Raw genomic sequence first — 23376 nt, 5'->3', positions numbered from 1 at the left:
AATCAAAGCTGTGTGACAGCCCTGATACCTTGGTTGGCGGACGGCTGGTACCAATCAGGTGTAAGCCTGGGGACTTCCTCGAGAGTGAGGATGGTGTCGACAGATGCATCCACCTCGGGATGGGGAGCGCTGCTCGAGGGCAGACCGTTCTTCGGCCTGTGGTCGGAACGAGAAAAGCTCCAACACATCAACTGCCTGGAAATGCTGGCAGTGCACAATGCGCTGACGCGTTTTTGTCCCCATATCAAGGACCAACACGTCGTAGTCCGTTCGGACAACACGGCCGTGGTGTCCTATATAAATCGCCAGGGCGGTCTGAAATCCACATCCCTGTACAGGCTGGCGAAACGCCTCCTAATATGGGCTCAGCACAATTTGCGCTCGCTGAGAGCAGTGCATGTGCCTGGGCTCCAGAATGTGGGCCCAGACAGACTGTCCAGGAACAACATTCCCCTGGGCGAATGGTCTCTACACCCACAAACAGTCCGGCTGTTGTGGGAGAGATTCGGCAGAGCGGAGGTGGACCTATTCGCGTCCCGCGAAAACGCTCATTGCCCCGTGTTCTTTTCCAAGAACGACAGCGCGCTGTCCCAGATGTGGCCGCGCTGCCCGTTATACGCTTTCCCCCCCGTCTCCCTCCTGCCACAGGTGTTAGAGCGGGTCAGGGAAACAGAATGCCCAGTGCTGCTTGTAGCACCGTTCTGGAGGAACCAAACATGGTTTCCAGTCCTGATGCAGCTAGCAGACTTCGCTCCATGGCCAGTGCCATTGAGGAGAGATCTCCTCTCGCAGGCCGGGGGCTCGATTTGGCACCCACACCCAGAGCTGTGGTCCCTTCATGCGTGGGTGCTCAACGGATATCCGTTGACCTCGCAGAGGGAGTGATAAATACCATCACTCAGGCCAGAGCGCCGTCGACTCGGCGGCTTTATGCCTCAAAGTGGTCGGTTTTCTCCGGCTGGTGTACAGCTCGGAGCCTATCACCTCTCGATTGTGAGGTGACGGAGGTTCTCTCCTTCCTACAGGAGCTGTTGGATAAGGGCAGATCCCCTTCCACGCTCAAAGTTTACGTGGCGGCTATTACAGCGTTCTCCGGAACAAAGCTGGGTCAGTCACTAGGAAGGAACGATTTAGTCATCCGCTTCCTCAGGGGAGCTAGGAGGCTGAATCCACCCAGACCTCCTTCAGTTCCTATGTGGGACCTTTCTACAGTCTTGACGGCCATGAAAGGTGCCCCTTTCGAGCCTATCCAATCTATTAGCCTCAAACATTTGTCTTTCAAAACAGTGTTTTTGATGGCTCTCGCTTCGGTGAAGCGCATAGGCGACCTGCACGCGCTCTCCGTGAGCCCAGCGTGCTTAGAGTTTGGACCTAATGACTCTAAAGTCATACTCAAACCTAAGCATGGCTATGTGCCAAAGTCCCTCAACACGCCGTTTCGGGCTCAGGTTATCTCCCTGTCTGCCCTGCCGGGGTCAAGTGAGGAAGGGGACTCAAGTTTTCTTTGCCCTGTTAGGGCTTTAAGAGCTTACGTGTCCCGCTCCGCTGTCTTCAGACAGACTGAGCAGCTTTTTGTCTCGTTCAGTGGACGTTCCAAGGGAATGGCTGTTTCGAAACAGAGCTTATCCAGATGGATAGTTGACGCCATAGCGCTGGCTTATACTGCCAAGGGCATTCAGTGCCCGTTGGGAGTCAGAGCGCACTCCACGAGGGGCGTTGCCTCCTCGTGGGCTTGGTCCAGCGGGATTTCCTTACAGGATATATGTACGGCGGCAGGCTGGGCCTCGCCGTCTACATTTATCAGGTTTTACAACCTAGAAGTTCCCGCCTTGCAGGCTAAGCTACTATCGGTGTAGTCGATTCAGCTGTTTAACTAGAACACTGAAATCGCATGCGCAACGCGCTACCTACTGTCTTATGGGCAGAATTGTGTAAGACCCACATTTCCCACATTCAGTTCAGGTTCCCCACCCTGTCTATGTGATGTCATATTCGCGTCTGCTGGCGCGACCATATAAGGACGGAGGGAATACCCTCTTGTCTCTAGACTCTCTCTGTGAGGTCATGTTTACGTCTGCGGACGTTACAGTTTAGGGAATTAAGGTCCCCCATCCCTTAATCCCGGATTCTTTGTGAGTCTATCTGGTGATTATGCACTGTACATCTGGCTTAGCTTCCAGTGATCGGTGTTTTTATCCCAGCACGCACGGCGTTTTACAAGGGGTTCCCGTAGCGTTTTGATAAAAACGCAGTACGAGAGGACTCTCGTAAGAGAACGTACTCGGTTACTAACGTAACCTCGGTTCTCTCTAGAAGAGGGAACGAGTACTGCGTTCTCTGCCGTGCGTACGGTTCACTCTGGTTCGCTTCGGCTATGAAAATCAAGTGAATCAGCCTTTTCGAGCTCCTTTTATAGAGGTTAGCCACACCCGTCTCGGCGGGAAATGGCAAGGAGGGCGCGAAGCGCCCTCATTGGCCTGACGTCACCTCAGGCCTCGCTCGATAGGCTTATGCAGTTGCCGCAGAGCAGCCAATGAGCGAGCAAGCCGTCTCGCCATAGTTGACTACTGCTGCAACGCGCTTTACATGTATGAAAATTAAGGATAATTTTTTGCTTCAGTATTTCGTGAAAAGAGACTTTCCCGTAGCGTTTTGATAAAAACGCAGTACTCGTTCCCTCTTCTAGAGAGAACCGAGGTTACGTTAGTAACCGAGTACGTTTCTGAGATAAAAGTAGATGCTCTTTAAGGTGGCCTTTTGGAAGCTCAGACTTATGGGGTAAGAAGAACACTTGGCTCAAAAATATCACTTTTTTGGCAATCTCCTTGTTTTTTACCATTCAATTTTATTTATTTATTTTTTGCGTGGAATACATTTCTAATGCACACTTAACTTAACAACTTAAATACAACAATATCTATTCACATCCCACACTACTACTGTAAAAATGTGCAATAATTATAGACAGAGATTAAAGATTAAAATTGTGGTTAGATATTAGAAATAAAATATGAAAAAAACGTTTCGAATTAAAAATAGATTATTCATATAGAAATGTGTGATAAATATATACTGTATTTTTTTTATATGTACTGCATTTTTACCATTGATGATGATAATGTTTCTTGAGCACCAAATCTTGAGTTTCTTGAGTTTTCTGAAGGATCATTTAACTCTGAAGACTGTAGAGTAATTGCTGCTGAAAATTCAATAAATTACTTTTTAAGATATATTAAAATAGAATAAATAAATGAATGAATAAATAAATAAATAAATATAAATATTTAAAATTGTCAAAATATATCACAATATTGCTGCTTTGTTTTGGTCATAGACTATATATATAATTTTATATAAGGTTCTTTTTATATAATTTTTCTTGTATCTAGAAAGAGTTATGTACAGACCATGGACTGTGGATGATGTGTATCTGGTTGATAGTGTGAATTGTATGGATGACGCTGGAGTAAAGGACATTCACACTGCCAGTGTGAACCTGTTTGAATCAGTGGCTTTGCAATTGTCTGACTACAGATTTTGTGTAAATGAGCTCCTCTCTTCCTGTGTGTGTGTGTGTGTGTGTGTGTGTGTGTGTGTGTGTGTGAGAGAGAGAGAGAGAGAGAGAAATATATGAGTGTGTGACATGTAGTTGTTTGAGATCTGTGAAATTTGCACTCCTAGCTGCAACAGCCCCCTCCCATTAGACTGTCACAAGGCCCAATAATAACCTCTCTAATAACAGGCTTGGTTCTCTCTCACTATCTCTGCTGCTCTTCTGCTCTTTTCTTTCTCTCTCTATCTCTCTCTCTCTCTCTCTCTCTCTCTCTCTCTCTCTCTCTCTCTCTCTCTCTCTCTCTCTCTCTCTCTCTCTCTCTCTCTCTCTCTCTCAGAACAAATTTTCTTCTTCATATACAACGTCATGCAATTAGTGTGGCTGAATGAGGATATGCTCACCATCTGCAGTTAGCCACATTTGGCTGGGTGCCTTACAAAAAGCCCAGAGTTTTTACCAAAATTGGAATGACAAAGTTGTTCACATGAGTGATTCAGCTACATCGCATAGCTGACAAAGGGGTTTATCCCAGCTAATTTGTGTGTACAATAGATAACTGATTGTTTTATCAGGCTTTGATTTTGTTAACTTATAGCAAGCAATTGCAGGGTGTGAGCTTTCCAAGAAGATCCTTGATGAAAGCCAGAGCTCTTACATCTGAAAAGACATTGGTATAAAAAGGAAAATGCGATTTTCTCAAATCAGTGGTTCTAAGAGTAATGATCAGGCTTCACGTAACATTGAATTAGTGCTCCAGTAGTCATAGTGCTACCTGCTGTCCCATCAGGCTCACCTCGCACTGATCTTATTGAATCTGACAGAGAACGGCTGAATGTAGTTGTGAGTGGGGATAAAAAAAATATAGTATGCTGGGGTTGTACAGACTACTCAAGTCGTTTGGTTTGGCGATTAGTCAACACATTGGGTTGACTGTATAAGCGATTGAGCTGTTCTGTCTGGTTTTATCATCAACATCATTCTCAAAACAAAAATAAAATGTGTGTGTATTATTTTTAATATATATGAAATAAGATAAATATTTTAATGTTCTAACGGTTCAATCACAGGCAATCACGGGCAATCTCCATTGGATATATGCAGTTCCTCTTGAATATGCGGAAAGGCAACTTCATTGTGATTCTCAGTACAACTTTCCTTTTTACATTGTCTGTCTATCATCTAAGTTTTAGCTTTCTTCCCCTCCATCTGAGAAGGACAGAAAAGTATGTCAAGACTTCTCAGCCTTGAATAATCCTTTCAAGTACTGTCAGACAAAAAAGTATTTTGAAAGCCTGACTGTTGCTCGGTAATGTTAGACACAGATGTTCATTGAACTAACAGGGTATTTGATCAGATCAGCTCTGGTTGGTTAGGGTACATATTGTTTTATGTAAAGTGATTGTGGTTCTACTTTGCATAAAACAGGAACAAGGCCATTTATTGAACAGTTTTTTGCTGATAGCGGGTTAATGACTAAAAGAATCAAAGATAAAGAAAAGGAAAATATATATATATATTTTAAAGAACTTTAGAACACCATTTTCTTACACCTGAAATGCATGTGAGTATGGCATCTTAAAGATTATTTGTATTAGTTTTCAATGTTTTTTTTTTTTTTTAAGTTAATAAAAGTATTTTTGCACCACATTTTAGAATTTTAATTAACCTTGGCTTGTCATAAAAAATGTAAAATGATCTAACAATTTAAAGATTGCTCATCGACCTCGACACATTCATGAGGGTTTGCAGGGGTCTCTATATAATTTCCTGTTTTGTTTTTCTGCATGGTTCTGCAATTTGGTCTCACTACACATGCATTTCATTTGACGAACAAATGGTTTTCATACCTAAAAAAATGCTATATTATAAAATATACAATTTTTTTTCTAAATAATTTATGAATAAATTCATAGATCTGGACAAAAAAAAAAAAAAAGACCTGTCCTTGACCCACAGAACAAAACACATGAAAAGATTCCCCCATTGTACTCATGGACGTTTATGTCTTTCTATGTATTCCCTGCAGACCATCAGGTCACTTTGGAGCCGTACTGCGTGTGGATGCCTCCAACCCTCGCTGGATGATTCCATCTCTGTGATGAAAGGCTTATCCAGCAGCCGCAGCCACCACCACTTGGTGACCTGTGACACCTCTTTTGACTCCATGGGTCACCACTTGGACCACAAGCCCTACCTCATCAGCCAGATCGACAGCCCCAACCCAGCCGACCATTCTTACTACTCCCAGAGAAGCCCCTACCAGCCTGACTGCGTGGTGCCTTATGGGACCTTCCCCCGCCGACACTACAGCTCTCAGCATGAGCTCAAGGATGAGACTGCTGTGGTTCCTTACACCGGCGGAGGGGTTCCAGCCAACAAGGGCCAACAGCGTCTCCCCATTGCACTGTTGGATCAGTTTGACCGGCAACTCCCAGTGCCTCGGGACGGCTATCACACACTACAGTACAAGCGTGCCGCCGCAGCCTTGGAGCAACGGAGCGACAGCCCTGGCCGAATCCGGCACCTGGTGCACTCCGTTCAGAAGCTCTTCACCAAGTCCCACTCGCTCGAGGGCCCACACCACGGTCATGGCCACGGCAAGGGCAGCATCAACGGAGGCAAGGCCAGCCCCGATGGAGAACCCCCTGCTATCCGGCACCGCAAGCGCAGCAAGAGCCGGGAGCGCTGCAAGTCGGCCGAGCCCAAGAACCGGACCCCACCTTCCGGCTACTGGAGCTCGGATGACTTGGAACGCGAGGCCTGCCTGTTTCACCATGGACCACCAGGCGTCATGACCATGGGCCGTCACCCGGATAAGTCGCAGTCACAGTACTTTCTGGAGGCCTACAACACCATCAATGACCAGGCGCTTAAAAACTCCCGCAGCAACAACGATTTGGGCAAGTGCTCGACGTGCACAAGTATCCCGCTGAGCGTGGACGCCTCACAGCTCGTGAAGAAGAGCTCGTGGTCGTCCTCTCTCACGGTGAGCAGAGCACGTCAAGTCTACCAGAAGGCCTCGGTAAATGTAGATAAGGCTCTAGTGAAAGCAGAGGCTTGTCAGCAGGAGCGCTCATGCCAATTCTTGCAGGTATGCAAAAAGCCTTTCGATTCTCCCCTACACCCACATGCTCGCCTAACCCACCTCCACCTTTCCACCACCCCTCCTCTTCTTCCTCCTCCACCACTGGAGAGAGCCTCCAGTTTTGATTTGAGTTCTGCCGAGAAGTAAGTGCAACCCACTAGCTGCCTTACTTTCTGTTTAGCTGACAAGCATCTGTTTGGATCCATTCAATCTCTTACTGGTATTATTTCCCGCTCTAAACCTGAAAATCACATTTTTTACTAATGTTTTCCAGAAAGTTCTTATTTTATTGGGCTATTTGTGTGCTTGTGTGTATGTGTCTATGTAGGTGGTGGGGTAGGATGGATCTGACTGGATGAGCAGGGTTCTTGTGGATCCGTATGAGGACAATAGTCTTTATACATCAGTTAGATCTGTGGCTTCCCAGCAAGCAATAGCCGTCATTTCACCATCTAGGTTAAATAAAGACCCGATATAGTCCAGCTATGAGTAACCCACTTCTAGCCAAAATAACCTTGAATTTGCCAAAATAACCAAATTTTTGCCAAAAATTACTTGCCAGATGTATGATATTCCATCATGTTACCAAAGTCAACAGTGTTTGGTTTCATTTCTTTGACATGTTCTCTGCGTAGCCAAAGTTTGCCTTGTTTTAGCCTAAACGTCAGGGCTGGATGGCTATTAGACATTTTAAACGCAAAAGTGCTTGCTGGGTGGTTGCATTAACTGCTTAGACTAGCCTTACATGCTAGTTTTTTTTTTTTTTTTTAAGATGTCAGTTACACAAAAAAGTAGATTGGTCTAATTTGAATTCTAAAATTAAGATGGATTACCCCTTGACTAACTGCTGGCTGGTCAGACTAGTCCTTAATACACAGTCTTAACATAGTGGCTATGTTTATGCAACTGGCCACTGGTGAACAATTAGGTCCTAGCGTAGCATACTGCTAGCCGATTAGCCTTCTAATTTGTTTATAACCTGTGCGGCAGACTTTCAGAATTGAAGAATTTGCTCACTTTCAATTCATGAGTGTGAATTTAAATTGACCACATACCATAGGAAGTTGAATTAGAATTAAAATTGGAATGACAAGAAGAATTTACTGAACTGCAATTCAAAGAAATTCAAAACATAATACATTCTGGGAAAGGAAGTGTCTGTCCACCCTGGTCCAAATAAATTAATTTATTAAATATTTAACCTGGAATACAAAAAAAATAAATTTAATTCAATTAAATTAAAGTATAGGTATTATGGTTTTGTTTGGTCAGGCAAACGGCTACGCCCTTGGGTCCTCAACAGGCATGTGAATTGTTCATGACAGTGGTTGATTGGACAAGAATACCACAGAATCTCTGTTGTGCTGATACTCTGTATAACAGCACTCTTATGATGTTGCTTAAAGGGTTGATGAACTGAGAAATAAAATTTTCCTTGAGCTTTTGACATACAAGAGGTCGTCATACTATAAGAATATCCTGTAAGTTTCAGAACTGAAAACTTCCTTGTTTGTCCAATAAAAGCTTTTATTGACACCAGGCACAGCGAACGATAGGTTTTTCAAAGTGGGAATCTATGACGTCAAAGGGTATAAAACACCGCCTCCACAGAAGATCAACGCCTACTTCAACACTGCCTGTTTAGCCCCGCCCACCGACTCACGCATTAAATGAAACTCATTATAATATGCAAAACTGTTATCCAATCATAGCAGTGGGTGTTTACTTCCAAGTGTTCAATGCAGCACACCCATAAAAACCTTTCAGTAGCTAGGCTCAAAACCAGGGTAGAAAATAGCCTATTACTTATTCATTTTGATGATTTTTAATGTAAAAACCAAGCGAACGTCATAAGTTGACCTCAGACAACAGCCAGTTCATGACCCCTTTAAATATACTCTAGTTTGTTTGAGAGGAATCATCAGTATTTTGTCATTACAGGGCATGTGTCTGTTTTTAGTATGATGATTAATATTAATCTAAATATAAATCAGAAAAAAAATAACATATAGGTTGGGGTGAGATGGAACTCAGTGTATCTGATATTATTTGAAGTTGTTTCTATTCCTTTTGTATGTAAGGCTGCATAGTCCTCAAAGTCTGATTGAACAGACAAATGAGGTAACCCGTTACGCTATACATGCATTAAATGAGCGAACTAGAAAAGATCTTAAGACCACCTGCAGCGGACTGTGAATCAGAGTTTGCACGTGGGCAGCCCATACTAATTCAGAGGCTAAATTGAGCTGGCAGGATGTCACACATGTTCTCTATCATGCTCTGTCAATACAAAGAATAATTGGCATCTTTCTTCAGGGCTAAATCTGGACACCAGTTGCCATAGTAACCGTGAGTGACAGGGCATTGCACTGTGCAGTTCTTGTTCTGAAGTTCTGTGGAAAGATTTTTGTAGACATTCAGCGAGTTTGTCAAGTTAGAATTATGTTGATTTTGTGAACTTCATACAGAAATTTAGGGTTTTATGGTTTTTGAATTTGTTTTGTACGTGTGTGTGTGTGTGTGTGTGTGTGTGCGCATGTGCGTGTGCGCATTAGCTCCTGAGCTTTTATGTTTGCTTTGTATTGAAGTAAATTAATGCAGGTCTTTTACGGACATAGACATTTAAAGGGACTCACCCCCAGTATTTACAATAGTTATCAATCAGTGTAGGGTTTTCAATTAACAATTCTTTCAATTTTACATTTCATTATATCATTATATTCAAAGAGCAATAAGCGATTTTTATAGAATGGCACCTGTTTCTGTGACATCTCTCCACAGTCAGATTCTTTGGCTTGACAGTCAGAACACTTTGAGGCCTTTTCTGCCCGTCAATCATTTAGTGCATTCACAGGGAAAGCCCATATATGGTAAGCAGGAAGATGAGAGCATGGTAGGTAAAGCAGATCATTCCAGTTCAGTTGTTAGCTGTGCGATAGTGCTATCAAAACAGCCCTTGGTTTTGATCATGTTTTTCAACATTTGAAATGATATGCAGCTGCTCTTCTCAATATAATGGTCTCATCAACGGTATTATTTAGGATGGTGGTTAGTAGGGCTGCATGTTTTGGGAAAACAAATTGGGATTTTTCTGATAAAAACAAAATTGTGATGGTGATTAAAATGCACTTTTTAAAGAGCTCAAGGTTTGCTGTTAGTTTGACAGCAGTGAACACCAAAAAAAGTGTGATTTATATGAGGGCTGTACAGTAACATAATGCGCATGGGTTACTAAAAAATCGGTCTGTGATAAATAAATGTACCACAGTACCACGTGTGCGATACAATTTTGCATGTGTGTGAGACAGAGCCTCTTGTTTGTGTGAAGTGAGCGCTTGTGTGAATCAAAATCGCGATTTGGCTTAGTGCGATCAATAAAAGTTTTAATTAAATAAGTATATACACGGCGTGTTTCATGGTGAAGCGCAGCAGCACTTTGATCAGAGTGGATCGATCGGTTCACAGTAAATGCTGGTCCATCTCGCAAGCACTGTGAGTTTGAATCACTAATAAAACGTGCATTTGAAAAAGCAACACGTGCCAAACATCTTTCCGAACTTTTCAAAGCTTTTAAAGAGTCGAGTGTTTGGAATAACTTCCTTTTGTGATCTGACGTGGCTTCATATCACAGAATGAGACCGACATTATGTTATTTTATAGTATATATAGTGATAAAGGCTGTCGATTAGCATTGCATTATAAATATACTTTATTCTTATGAAAATACCCGAGATGTCTAGAAGAACACAGATAAACCATATATTGTTCCAATCGTATGTTTATTGTCTTCACGTTTCATCAGACAAAACATCTCTATCTGCTTTTTATTCTGCTACAGATACCTGAATGTTTTTGTCCATATAAGGGATTTCCTGAAACGATTTTCATAAATGTTATGACTTCTATGAGTCTCACTTGTAGACTTTCTGTGCGAGGGTGCCCTCCGACTATGAGTATGAATGAAACAGACATTACATATGTGTACTCACTAATGCTCACACCCTATATTGGGTAAAAATAGGAAAAATACTACTTCTTTTAAAAATAAAATTTAAATATACATATTGTATGCGAACCCATACATTTTTCTCCAGTGTTTTTTTTTTCTCTCAGTGGATGCATAAGATTTCCTGACAAAAATTAAGAAATTACTTATTTACGTAATTAATATTTTATAATAAAACTTTAGACCTTTCTAATGATTTATAGGAAAATTAAGCTGTCTTTTCAAGTGCTCAACCAAAACGGATGTATGTTGCTTGGGTTGTGATTAGTGATATTGGGCTATGTAAACAAGAGTTGGCATTTTTTGGCAAACAAAGTTCATCTTTTTTCTTTTTTTTTTTTTAGTTTAAACTGCACTACATCTCTTGTTTTCAGAGATGACGTTTTATTCTTGTGCCAAAATGTTAGATCGGATGGATCTCCACGTCAGAAATAAGATTTGATGCTGAATCCCTGCCAGAAGATATGTCTTTTTTGACTGAGAAAGCCATGGAAGAGCAGAAGCAGGAGAAGAAGTGATGATAATAAAAGGATCAGAGTTTATTGAATAATATTAGTTGCGTATGTTTCAATGATCAGACTGTCTAGATGTTACAATGCTCAATGCTCTGACTTCGTCTGACCAGTACAATTCCAACAAGTGTTATTATACCAAGGGAAAAACAATGGAAAATAATTGTTCCTGTGCGACCAAACTTTCAACCTCTGTAGCATCATGTGCAAAAAAAGTTAACATACAGCCCTGTATAAATTAGTATGACCTATACTAATAATATTGATTATTACTATTACTAAATAAAAATATTAAACAAATATTGTTGTATATTGTAATATTTCACTGTAAAATAATATATAGTATTAACGTATTTAATAATAATAATAATAATAATTGTTATAATATATGTAGACAACAATCTCGATGCAAGTTTGGAAACGTGTTGTATGGAGTGGCCTTTACTGTGAGCCAAGTGCTCTGAGACATTGAAAACAATGGATTATGAGCTTTTACATGTGTAAAAGAACACAGTGCTGCATTTCACTCTGAAACACGCGGTGCATGAATTTATGTAATTAAAAAAGTGATTATCACACTAATTCATATCACGATTTCAGTGTTATTCTGATTATAATCATGTGGCCCTTGTAGTTCCAGAACAAAAATTTCAGAACGGCCAACATTGCTTATTGCACTTTTAAAAAATGTGCTACATCAGGCTAGAATAAGCTGCTAAAGATATAAACTGAAATTCTGTTAATAAAAGGAAATGGAGGCTCTCATGTGGGACACAGTCTTTCATCCCTTGAAATGATCAAGCAAAGCCCAATCTGCTGTGAGGACACTGAGCCCTGTACCCAGGTCTGCTCAACAGGATTTATCCTCATTTTCTGCTCATTAGATGTGACTTGACGAAAGGCTTGTGTGGGTGTTGGTGGTATCTTTGAAGGAAGTTTTTGTGTTTGTCGGGTCTGTGAATTTGTGTGTGGGCAAAGAACCGGTGTTAGTGGAGTCATTCTTCCTCTGACTGCCTTTTATACACTTCCTGACGTCAAGGCCAGCCGTTTCCCCAGTAACACAAGCTCTGCGGTGATTCATATAATCACAGTGAAATTCTTTAAAGTGGGATTTTCTCTCGATGCCAGCCGAGTATCTCTTTCCATACCTTAAAACGAACCTCCATGCAGACTGATGCATGCAGCATACCAGCTCAAAACACAGCAGTGCTCTCTGTTAGCATGAGTTTTGTATGGCCTTAGAATGAGTTTGCAGTTATTTGCATTCTGTCACTCGTGCACTGATTTAATAATAATAATAATAATATCAATAATGAAGGGCCTATTACCAAAGTGCTGAACAGTTGCGTTTATAACAGACTGGCTGGTATTTGTGTAACACTAAGTTCACAATGAGTTCACCCTTGCTTTGAGGACAAGTAATCAAATAAAGCAACTAAAATTAAACCAGATTAGATCCTGCTTCTGTTATACATCTGCTGACGTAGAGTTGCAGTCTTTTTTTACTTGAATCATTAAAAGATCAATTTAGTTGTCATAATGGAAATTGAGTCTAAGTCACTGTGCATAGAGTTTATAATTATTATGAACCAACTTTATACACTTTTGACACTTTGTTTTTAATAGTGCATAAGAATTTCCTCTGGTTTTTGCTCTTTATTTATATCATTTTTTAAATTCTCTTTATTTTATTTGTGTATTTAAATCATTTATTGAATGTTAGTTGAAGTGTTGAAGTTTTAACTGTATGTCTTACTTAATGTCTTGACTTAATTACTTTTTAAATATATATTTTTTATTTTTTTATTGTACTTATTAACATCTAATTTGCACTCAACCCCTGGCCCACTTCAGCTCTGACACAATTGGAACACTTCATGGTTTAATACAATGCTATTTTATTTTTATTTTTATTTTTTATCACATAGGACATGCTTTCATATAGTAGAGTCTTAGCATGCGTCAAGGTTTTATTACCATTAGATATTTAGCATTTGATTACCCTCAAAAAAACCAAGTGGTTGAAAATGAATGCCTTTTTTCTTTTGTCAGTCTGAGTTGTTCCGCTCTCTTAAAACTGCAGTCCAACTTCTCATACTTTCAGAGAGTCCTATTGATGAGAGTTTGCCCTGGGAGAGCTGCACTGAGACAGATGCTTAACTACCCAGGGAGGCGTCGTTAGTGTAATCATGCAAGCTCACACCGGCAGCCTCATTAATTATCTCTGCCGGCTCAAAGAGAGGAAGAGGCTATCTGTGTGTGTGTGTGTGTGTGTGTGTGTGTGTGTGTGTGTGTGTGTGTGTGTGTGTGTGTGTGTGTGTGTGTGTGTGTGTGTGTGTGTGTGTGTGTGTGTGTGTGTGTGTGTGTGTGTGTGTGTGTGTGTGTGCGCACATATATCTATAGGTGGTTTGTGGAGTTGAGCGCACAGGAGGAAGTTTGGATGGTGACATGCACCTTTCGGCAGAGGTGAATGACACAGTGTCACCTCTGACCCCGCAGGTCCCTCAAGACGAGTGGGCGGGCTTTCCATTGGGGAAGGATGAGGATATCCCATGCAGACGCATGCGCAGCGGCAGCTACGTGAAAGCCATGGCGGATGATGACAGCGGAGACTCGGACGGAAGCCCTAAACCCTCGCCCAAGATGCAGGCGCGACGGGCCAGCTACCTCAAAGCCACCCAGCCATCACTGACAGAGATGACTACTCTAAAGTAAGTTCTAAGATTTACATCCATTGGTATTCTATGTATTAGTATGTGTAGTGAAAAAGTTCAGCACTGATCTGGATTATTATCGTTGACTAAAATGAAAACCATAAAAAATGTGTTACTTGAAATATACATGTTCATAATACATAAACTTTAGTTTCAGCTAGTTGTCAAGGCATCGTTTCTCATTTTATTTTATTTTAATGAATTGAAGTACTAAAATAACTAGAACTGAAACTTGAAAATAACTATGTTAGACCCCTTTAAAAAGACAAAAGGCACAAAGTATTGATACAAATACTTTTGCTAAAATAATGTTTTTAATAATGTTGAAGTTAATACTTGTTCAAAACAAGCACTTTGGCAAGTTTGCACTATTTTCACTATACTGTCATTTAAAATGTTTAGAAAATACAGAAACAATTTTTTTTAAAGTAAAGATTCTGAAAGCATTGAATGAGATCCCATAATAATTTTAATAAAGTTTTACAATAGTAACAAATAAATATTTTATTATATGATATGATTAATATCGTATTTTTAAATATGATGGTTTCATTCTAAATATATTCATAATAAATATATATTTACCATCTGAATCTGACCGTGTCATGTCAACAAATGGAAAAGTCAATAATTAATATCCTGTTAATTATTGTGCCTTTAGCCTCAACCGAAGGGGTGCCTTTTACCCCAAATACCACACTTTTAAATATTCTGTCGTTATTTAAAAACTGTTACTTTATTTACCTTGAACAAAACAAAAAATCATTAACAAGGCCTTTGTCTCAAAATATAGACATACATTTTATCGATTCTCATTTGCTACATAAATCTACATTTGAAAAAACATTAAATATTAGATCAGATTAGCGCAAAAAAAATTATGCTTTGCTGTCTGCGATTGCGTCAAGTTTCAGCAAAATTTCCATTTGCATCATCAAAAGCAGATGTTAAGAAAAGTGCTGAGCTGAATTATTATTATTTTTTTAATTTTTTTTATAAGGAAAATAAATTCAATTGCGCCTTTTATTTTACATAATTCTCATAAGGATTGTTTAGGTGAGATAAAACATGGTCTAGACAGTTTTGGAGTGGCCAGTGTTGAAAATTGCAAATGAAAATTGTTGGATTGTTGAGTTGATTAGTTGAGTGAATCACTTGCTGAATCCAAAGACATCATCCTGGGTGATGTTTCACTTGAAGGTTGATGCCATATCTAGTGGTTTGTGGAGATGGGACAAAAAGGTTATTAACAAATACTATTTAACAATAAGAATGAAAGATTGATGATATCCTGTGTTGTTGTTTTTTAACCAATTTGGATCAAAAACCGATTCAGTAAAATTAATCTTCCAACCTTCCAGCACCTCCAATAAAAACATCTGTATTAATGCCAGTTTTCATATTATTTGAACTGATTATTGATTTGCTAGTTGATTTATAAATTAATTCCATTGAGTTCCACAATTAAGAGCCCTCATATTGTGCATTACTTGAACTGCAAGTGAAGTGAAATAAAAGTAAGCATCAAAGTGTTTAATGCTGCCAACAGCTCTAACCATGTTGTTCTGAGTTAGGATCCAAAGCTTGGCATCTCTTGAAGAATTACTGTGCTTTAGCCACGCAATAGTCATCCAGATGGCCATTACAGCTTCAAATCCTCTGCCTGTCCAATGGCCATTTCAAAGCATACCAGAGCTGTTAGTCAACACCTTAAACACCTGCCAAACATGCAGATCTGTTACCATGTAGCTTTAGAGAGGGATGAGTTTATTAACTGCTGTGCTGCTCTCATCTCCCTATGGAGAGGTGCATGGAAACAGTTTTTTTTCCCCTTAATTTGTCTGGAACTTATATCTCTGTTGTTTCGGTTTCTCATTTATTTCAGCGTTTTTTATGATAAGACATGTACATTTTGTCAGCCTTTTGTCTTTTTCCTGTGCTGCTCATGAAAATTTAATTATATTTTTTTCTTAACGGAGTAAAAACATTCCAAAACACATTGTGTTTTGAAAATTCCCTATTTTGGTATTTGTATTGTTCTTTTTTTGCAGTAAATTGCTTTAAGAAAGCTTTTGCTAAGAACACAAATGCAATACATACAAAAGCTTTTGCCTTCTAAGTTGGAACATAATTCACCTTCAAATTAATAACAACTGCGATTCAAACTGAAAATCCATTAGGGGCGTCAAAGACTCATGGTGTATTAATGAAATAATATCAAATGACTACCACATTGGATTTTAGAGATATTACGTTTAATTTAAAGTTTAAGCAAAGCATTATCTTAAAATTTGGCATTTGTGCCCTTTGACTATTCTCTGAACGGTTTTCTGTTCTTACTTTGGTTTAGTCCAGCTCTGAGATTATATTGATTGGGTTGGACTGTTGTACCTACATGCCCTGCTTCCCCATAGGCACCTGACTCCTGTTAATGTAGGTCACCAGGCTTTTCTGTTACTGCTGAGTAATGAGTGGCTAATCAGCCCGGGTACAGCGCTGCGCTAATTACCAACCTGCCGTATGACTTGGGGCACCTAGCACAGCTTGACGGGCAGGACCGCAGCTGATATCCACAGACACACATTGAAGAGTATGAGATTAGATGGTCAGTCAGACATGCTTCCCTCAGCGGAGATATCAGTCAGCGTCTCCACACTAACACAACACCATTATTCCTGCCGGCCAGGGGCCGAGTACGGATTTAATTAAGGAAGCACAATATGCCACGCCACTGTTGTGGCAAAAGTGCGAGTAATTACTCTAATAAGCCCACAGACTTCCTTAAAACCCCTTGCATTGTAAAACACTCTCCCATATCTGTCGACTGAGGTCTTGTAAGCAGCAGGACCTCAAACTCATCTCTTATTCTGAGCATTAACTGATCTTTAGCGATATATTTAGCAGCACTAATATGCAATGAATGCATCATTGTGGTTTTAAAGAGTCCAGCACATTACGGCACATGTGAGTACATCGTGTGTGAGCGGGGGATAGTCTACGTTTAGGGAAGTCATTGTGGGGTTGCCATAGTAACAGGTTTGTGCTGTAATACATTTTAAAAGGTTGGCTCAAATAGTCTGTAGGTGGGCTGAGTTCATTAAATCAATTGTTTGTTCTCATTATTAGTCGCGTCTCATTTCGAAGGCTGCATCCCCTGGAGGTCGCATTTGAAGGCTGCATACGTCATCGAGGCGTCGTTTAAGAAAATTAACCATTAGATTGCACAGTAAGAAATACATTACAGTATTTTACACCTCATGGGGAATAATAGTCAATTTTATTACAGTTACATTTCTTAAATACGTCATCCTTGATGATGTATGCAGCCTTTAAATGCGACCTCCGGGGGACGCAGCCTTCAAAATGAGACTGCCTCATTAGTGACATAGTTTGTGTCTTTTGACAAATATCCAATTAATTTAATCAATATTTATTTCGTGACTAAATTTACATTATTTTTTTCATTTTTAACTCTCACTAAAATGGTATAAAATTTTAGGCAACTAAAAAATAGCATTTTAGTTGAGAGCGGAAACTTAAAATAATCAAACACACAGTTGGGTTTTAATGTTTTATGGGGACATTCCATAGACATAATGATTTTTATACTGGACAAACTGTATATTATTTCCCCTAAACCTACCCATCACAGAAAACAAAAAAGCATAATTTAGAATGATTTCGAAGCCGTTTTCCTCATGGGAACCAAAACATGTCCCCACAAGGACTTCAGATATTGCCATCTATGTTGGGACATTTTGTCCTCATAACGTAGGGATTACCAGGACCCCACAAACACACACACACACACACACACACACACACATAATAATGTTAATTTTAACAAAATAAGAGGGATTTTTCTTTTTCTTTAAAAATATTTTTAAAAAAACAATAGTTATTTTTCTTTTTATGACATTTTGCTGATTCTATATGAAGAGTTCAGAAGCCTCTAAGTGCCATCTGAAATTTTCTTCTCGAATGATCATTTTTATAAAGCTTGTTAAGTTATTTCATTTAAATGACAATTAATAGGTAATTTGCATTGTCATTTAAGTGAAATTATTGAACTTAAATATACGAGCTTGATAAAAATGATCATTCTAGAAGAAAATTTCAGATGGCACTTAGAGGCTTTTGCATCTGAACTCTTTGTAAAATTTTGACAACTATATATATTAGGGGTGTAACGGTACATGTATTCGTCCCAAACCGCCACGGTACGGACATCGTGGTTCGGTGCATACAGTCAGACGATAAATACAGTCAGTCACAGGCGATCCACAATCCAATCCAGAAGGGGGTGTGCGTGGTAATGCAACGCTGTTTGCTAACCTCCACAACAGGAAAAAGAGCACAAGAAGAAGCGACGATCTTTGCACCAACCCAAAACAAGGGTGCTTCTTATTTGTGCATCCTCGTTTCCTTTCATTGGAGAATCCGAGGGAAGGATGCAGAGAAAAGAAAATGAGGACGGAGGAATCAAAGGAAAGCTTATTTGTATATTGGAATATTCTTGATCACTCGAGCGTCACTTTAAAGTGTCTGCACTCAAAGGATCAGCCCTTATGTTGTCGAAGTTTGGTTATTAAAGAAATGTATAAATAATAATAATAAAGCAAGATGGCCTTTTGAAATATGTGAGATATAATAGTTATTTAAACTGTAAAGGTAAAGCATAAATTAAAATTGTGGCAGATGTGAAGGGGGAGGAGAATTTATATGTACGTCAGGATTCTCTACAAGAAAGTCTTCCGCATAGGATACACCTGTCCGCATAGGATACATCCTCGATCATAGCTCCTCTGGAAGCTTCCTCACTCCTCCTTCCTTGCCTCCTCGTGGTGCAATTAGAGAATTGAGATGTCCTTCAAGATGGCTTACTTTGATTGGTTTCTGGGTCACAGGCTGGAGGACAGAGGAGCGAGGAAACAAGAAAGCACCAATTTGAGTATTGAGAAGCACCCCAAGAGTTCAGATGGCACGCAAGAGCTTGCTAGTAGTTTTGATTCACTTTTGGGATGCGCTCCACTAACTTCACAAAAAGCAAACTGGGATGGCAGAAAGCGCCATCCTGTTTGTTTTCTTTATTTTACAAAAGCACAATGTTTTGTTTTTATTGTAAGTTTACACAAATAAAAATAGACATTTTATTTTATTTTATTTTATTTTAAATATACTTATTGTCATGATATACAATGTTCGTCTCACTTTCATCAATGATGTTTTCTTCAGTAATTTTATTCGTGAGATTACCGCTGCAGTCTTGTCAATCCTAGATATCAGACTGTGTAATTTATTTGCTTCAAATTCAGATTCATATCTGCTCAAGCTCTACAAAAGTGCTCTGAGATTCCACCCTAAGCCCACTGGAAAGCCCAGACAAGGATTGGAGGATTTTGCAGATTTGTAATACTGTTCTGGCATTATGAGCGCTCATAAATATTTCATCTTGTGGAATTCCCTCAATCCCGCATTTTGATGGTTTTATCTGTTTATTGACGAAGAAAAGCTTCAAATGCCAATGTTACATCTGCATGTGCAAAGGAGGTTTGCTTTAGCGTTCTGTCGCAATCCTTCTAACCAAATAAAGCCCTGATTATGTGCCAGGGGACAGTGCTTTGACCTTTAACTTTGTTTATGATTAATAAAAATAAGCGAGTACTTGATGTCTATATTTATAGAGCTTGGTCTTTACATTAAGTAGGCCATTGCTTATTTTATAGTTCAGAACACTGAATAACTCACATGTACATTAGTCATCAGATACAATTCCGTATCTTTGTGAAGCATGAAAATAGACAGTCTTGGATGCCTCGGGGAGCTGCCACTGCAGCAGAAAGAACGTGAAGCACAGCGCTGCATTGTGAATGGCTGACGTAATTAACAACCGCACAGCGACCAATCCGTTGAGATGACCGCAACAGTGAGGCGGAAACTTATCGGCTTATTCCGCAACGATGACATCATGCATAACCAGTTCCCCAAAGCCAGGTTCACCGTGGGAGATGCACCCCCCCCTCTTCTTGAAGCACTTCTTGTGAAGTTTAGACATTCTGTTCTCCAGTAGTGTTGGGAGATGCCCTGGGGCGTTTTGGAACGCACCGCTTTGTGAGGAGTTGTTGTGTTCACTTATTATGTACAGTATGTGTGAAGCCATGCAGATGGAGGGTGGGAAAACTACGCCAATGTCGGAGCTTCCACTAATTCCCATACTGCTGATGCGGATGCGGTCTGCCTGTCAGCAGAGTGTCAGCGCGAGTCTCTGGTATGTGTGTGCTGGTCTGCGTGGGTGGCCTTAAGTGAGTTTAGCTGTTTCTCTCTCCCCGTGTGCTGCACTCGCCCCACCTGATCTGAATGAACCATCCCTTTATCTATTTAAAGAGCCACATCCATAATGTATGCCCCTGTTCACTGGACACATGCAGAAATCCGGCATGAGCGTTTGATTTTCTCACGGCTTCCCCACGTCCCCCTGATGAACAGACTTTGATAAGGAGCATGTCATCTAAATGCTGTTAAAGAACATGCTACACATTTGATGGAATGACATTTCTAAAGAAGAATGACCTGAGCCACGTCTGCCTCTTGTTACTTTAAAGTGTGTTTTTTGCCATATATTTCTTATCTTTATTGTCATTCAACCAAGTGTTTAAACATGGAGAAATTAAATTGTGTGCCGCCAACAGACCCATGTGCTTTTTTGAGCTGTTTTCATAATACAGCACATTTATTTCGTTACTTAGTTATCTAATTTTTTATCTGTTTATCTAATGTTTCTTTTGATATTACACGTATAACTAGTTAGAAATAAATGGAATTCAGTTCTTGCAAAATGTTTTACGCCATAGATGTAGTCCAATAACTGATCCTAACTAGAAATTAAATTAATATTTAAAAAACTGTGGTGAAAATTATTTATTCATTTATTTGTGTATAATATTTTATATAATAATGTATATATTATTATTAGGGGTGTAACAATATATCGTGTCACAATATATCGCAATACAAAAATGCAACAATATGTATTGTAGTTCACCCAAAATAAAATTTATTTAGTGTCAGTACTACATTAAACTGCTATATATATAATGTTGAATATAATGTATAATAATGCAATGGGATAATATTTGTGAATCCTGATAATGCTAAATGGCTTATGTTACCAGTAAAAAGTGGCCTACATTATTTTAAATATATATCTAGTCAGTGATAGAGTGCAAGCATATTCGTCTAAAATAATTCTGTATTTTAAACTTCAGAATCATGAATATTTTTATTCTGGTGTCACCATTTGTCCTGTGCATTGGGTTACCAGCACCAAGTCCAAGCCTATTCGTTTACACCCACAATGTAATACCAAATTTTGCATTTTAATCAACACTACATTTTTTTTTTGTTAACATTTTACCATATATCTTGGAGTACCGCAGTAATATTGTATTATGAGTTCAGTATCGTGATATGTATCGAAACGTGACATGAGGGTATTTATTTACACCCCTAATTATTATATATAATGTATAATATAAAACAAATCTAAGTATAATATAAAAATAATGTATAATATTAAATACAAATATTTTTATTTAAAATTATATACTTAATAGTGTGGTTAAAACACTGTCAGTATAAAAAAATAAACATCTGTTTTGTTTTCGTCCATTCACAGGATCTCTTCAGAGCACTCTCCAAAGCTGCAGATCCGGAGTCACAGCTACTTGCGGGCGGTGAGTGAAGTTTCCATCAATAGGAGCCTGGACACCCTGGACCCCAAAGCTCTGCTAGCCTCTCCCCAATACCGCTCACGCAACGAGAGCTACATGAGGGCTATGAGCACCATCAGCCAGGTTTGTGCTCACCCCCAAACACACCGTCATAGCGGGGTGCAGGGGGAGGAAGGTCAAAATCCACCCCGCTTAGTCCAACAAGTCCAGTTAAAAACCATGAAACCGACATCTGATTCATCCAACGATGAGATGAATTTGAGCCATCACCATAACAGTGTTCAATCACAGATGTATGTGTCTAACCAACTAACATGCTCCATGTTACATAGAAGTTGGATGGCATTCATCAGGCAGTTACTCATCCATCTTAGGCACACTTAGTCCCCAAGCACTGCTTTGTCATGCTAATTACAAAATGGCAAAGATGACATCACTGCCGTTTGGCGCCAGCATTGACTGCTCTCTGATAGAAGATGGAAAAGACTAAATTCACAAGGAATGTTTTGAAATATTAATATTAAAACGCTTTAGACCTTCCCGTAAAGACTTTGTGGATGGCACATGACTGTTAACTTGACAGTTACTAAATAAGAATGTGGCCCATATAGCTCTCATGGGTGATTGGGACAGAGTTTTGAGCTTTCTACAATGTCCAAAACACCCACCCTTTCTACAATCCTCTTTCCACAATTGTACCTTATCACGTCTCCATTAACCCCCGCTCTCGTCCACCCTTGGTTTCTCTTAGGATCAACACTAATGAACATGTTGATCCTAGTAGTGTGTCACCATATTCCATCCTGTCAGTAAACCCCACTTGAGGATTTCCTTCATGCTGGTGTGGTGTACACCTTCATTTACCCTGTAAAGTTGTCTTTTCAAGCCTCACTATGGTTTTTTTTTTTTTTTGACTCTTCCTCTTCTTGCCACTGCCTTGTGTGTTTCTCACCTGCTCCTAATGACTTCTCTGTAGTTTCTGGCTCTGTTTTCCCCTTTCTTTTGATTTTGCACCGCTATATAACCCCGTGGTAAGTGGGACTTGGAGCTCATTTTACGGATGATTCCCGCTCTTTTCTCTGAGCACTGCTTTCTCTGTTTCTCCAGACTGTTATTTTCTAATTTTCTTTTCTTGTCTTTTCTCTGTCTGTATCTCTCCTATTTTCTCCTCTGCATGCCTGCAGGTGAGTGAGGTGGAAGTTAACGGGCAGATCGAGGCAGTGTGTGAGAGTGTGTTCAGTGAAATGGAGTCGCAGGCCATGGACGCCCTGGACCTGCCCATGCCTGGGTGCTTCCGCATGAGGAGTCACAGTTACGTGCGTGCCATCGACCAGGGCTGCTCGCAGGACGACGAGGGACCTTTGCTCCCGGCCTCCCCCCCGAGGACCACTACTACTGTCAGAACCATCCAGAGCAGCACAGGTCAGCGTGCAAGTGCATACTCCGCCTGTCTGTCCAGCTATCAATCATACTTAATACATGTTTCATGTTAATCTTTTAATCATCAAACCTGTTCCACAGTTTAGCAAAATTAGACTACATTTTATGACAATAACTGATTTAGCTGATTTGACCGATAAGTTTGGGGAAGAACAAAAGTGTGTCAGTGAGAAAGGAAGTTTTGCTAGACAGAAAGCGACACAATCATCATTTTACCTCGATTACCATGTTTTCATAATCGTTGGAAACCAAAATCGATGGAACCAAAATTTGATTAATCGCACAGCCCTAGTATTTTGTACTTTCTTTATGTTTTTTGTTCTCTGTCGTTATGTC

At 39.9% G+C, this 23376-nt stretch overlaps 1 protein-coding gene across 4 annotated transcripts in view; it reads left to right on the top strand.

The window, feature by feature from the left end:
• dlgap1a (discs, large homolog-associated protein 1a) overlaps nucleotides 1-23376 on the top strand; it is a 126244-nt gene that overhangs the window by 73514 nt on the left and 29354 nt on the right. The window contains exons 3-6 of one of the 4 annotated variants that reach the window (XM_084118952.1): nucleotides 5580-6644; nucleotides 13656-13867; nucleotides 21546-21723; nucleotides 22785-23022. In XM_084118952.1, coding sequence (XP_083975078.1) covers nucleotides 5652-6644; nucleotides 13656-13867; nucleotides 21546-21723; nucleotides 22785-23022 — 1621 coding nt within the window. In that variant the 5' untranslated portion in view covers nucleotides 5580-5651. Of the gene's footprint in view, nucleotides 1-5388; nucleotides 6645-13655; nucleotides 13868-21545; nucleotides 21724-22784; nucleotides 23023-23376 lie in introns of those variants that run through there. The other 3 variants (XM_084118950.1, XM_084118951.1, XM_084118949.1) reach the window with 3 other exon arrangements.

Source organism: Abramis brama (assembly GCF_963993115.1).
Source record: "Abramis brama genome assembly, chromosome: 7".
Taxonomy (NCBI): domain Eukaryota; kingdom Metazoa; phylum Chordata; class Actinopteri; order Cypriniformes; family Leuciscidae; genus Abramis; species Abramis brama.
The sequence above is the reverse complement of the archived record's forward strand: the minus strand, read 5'-3'. Positions and strand labels throughout refer to the sequence as shown.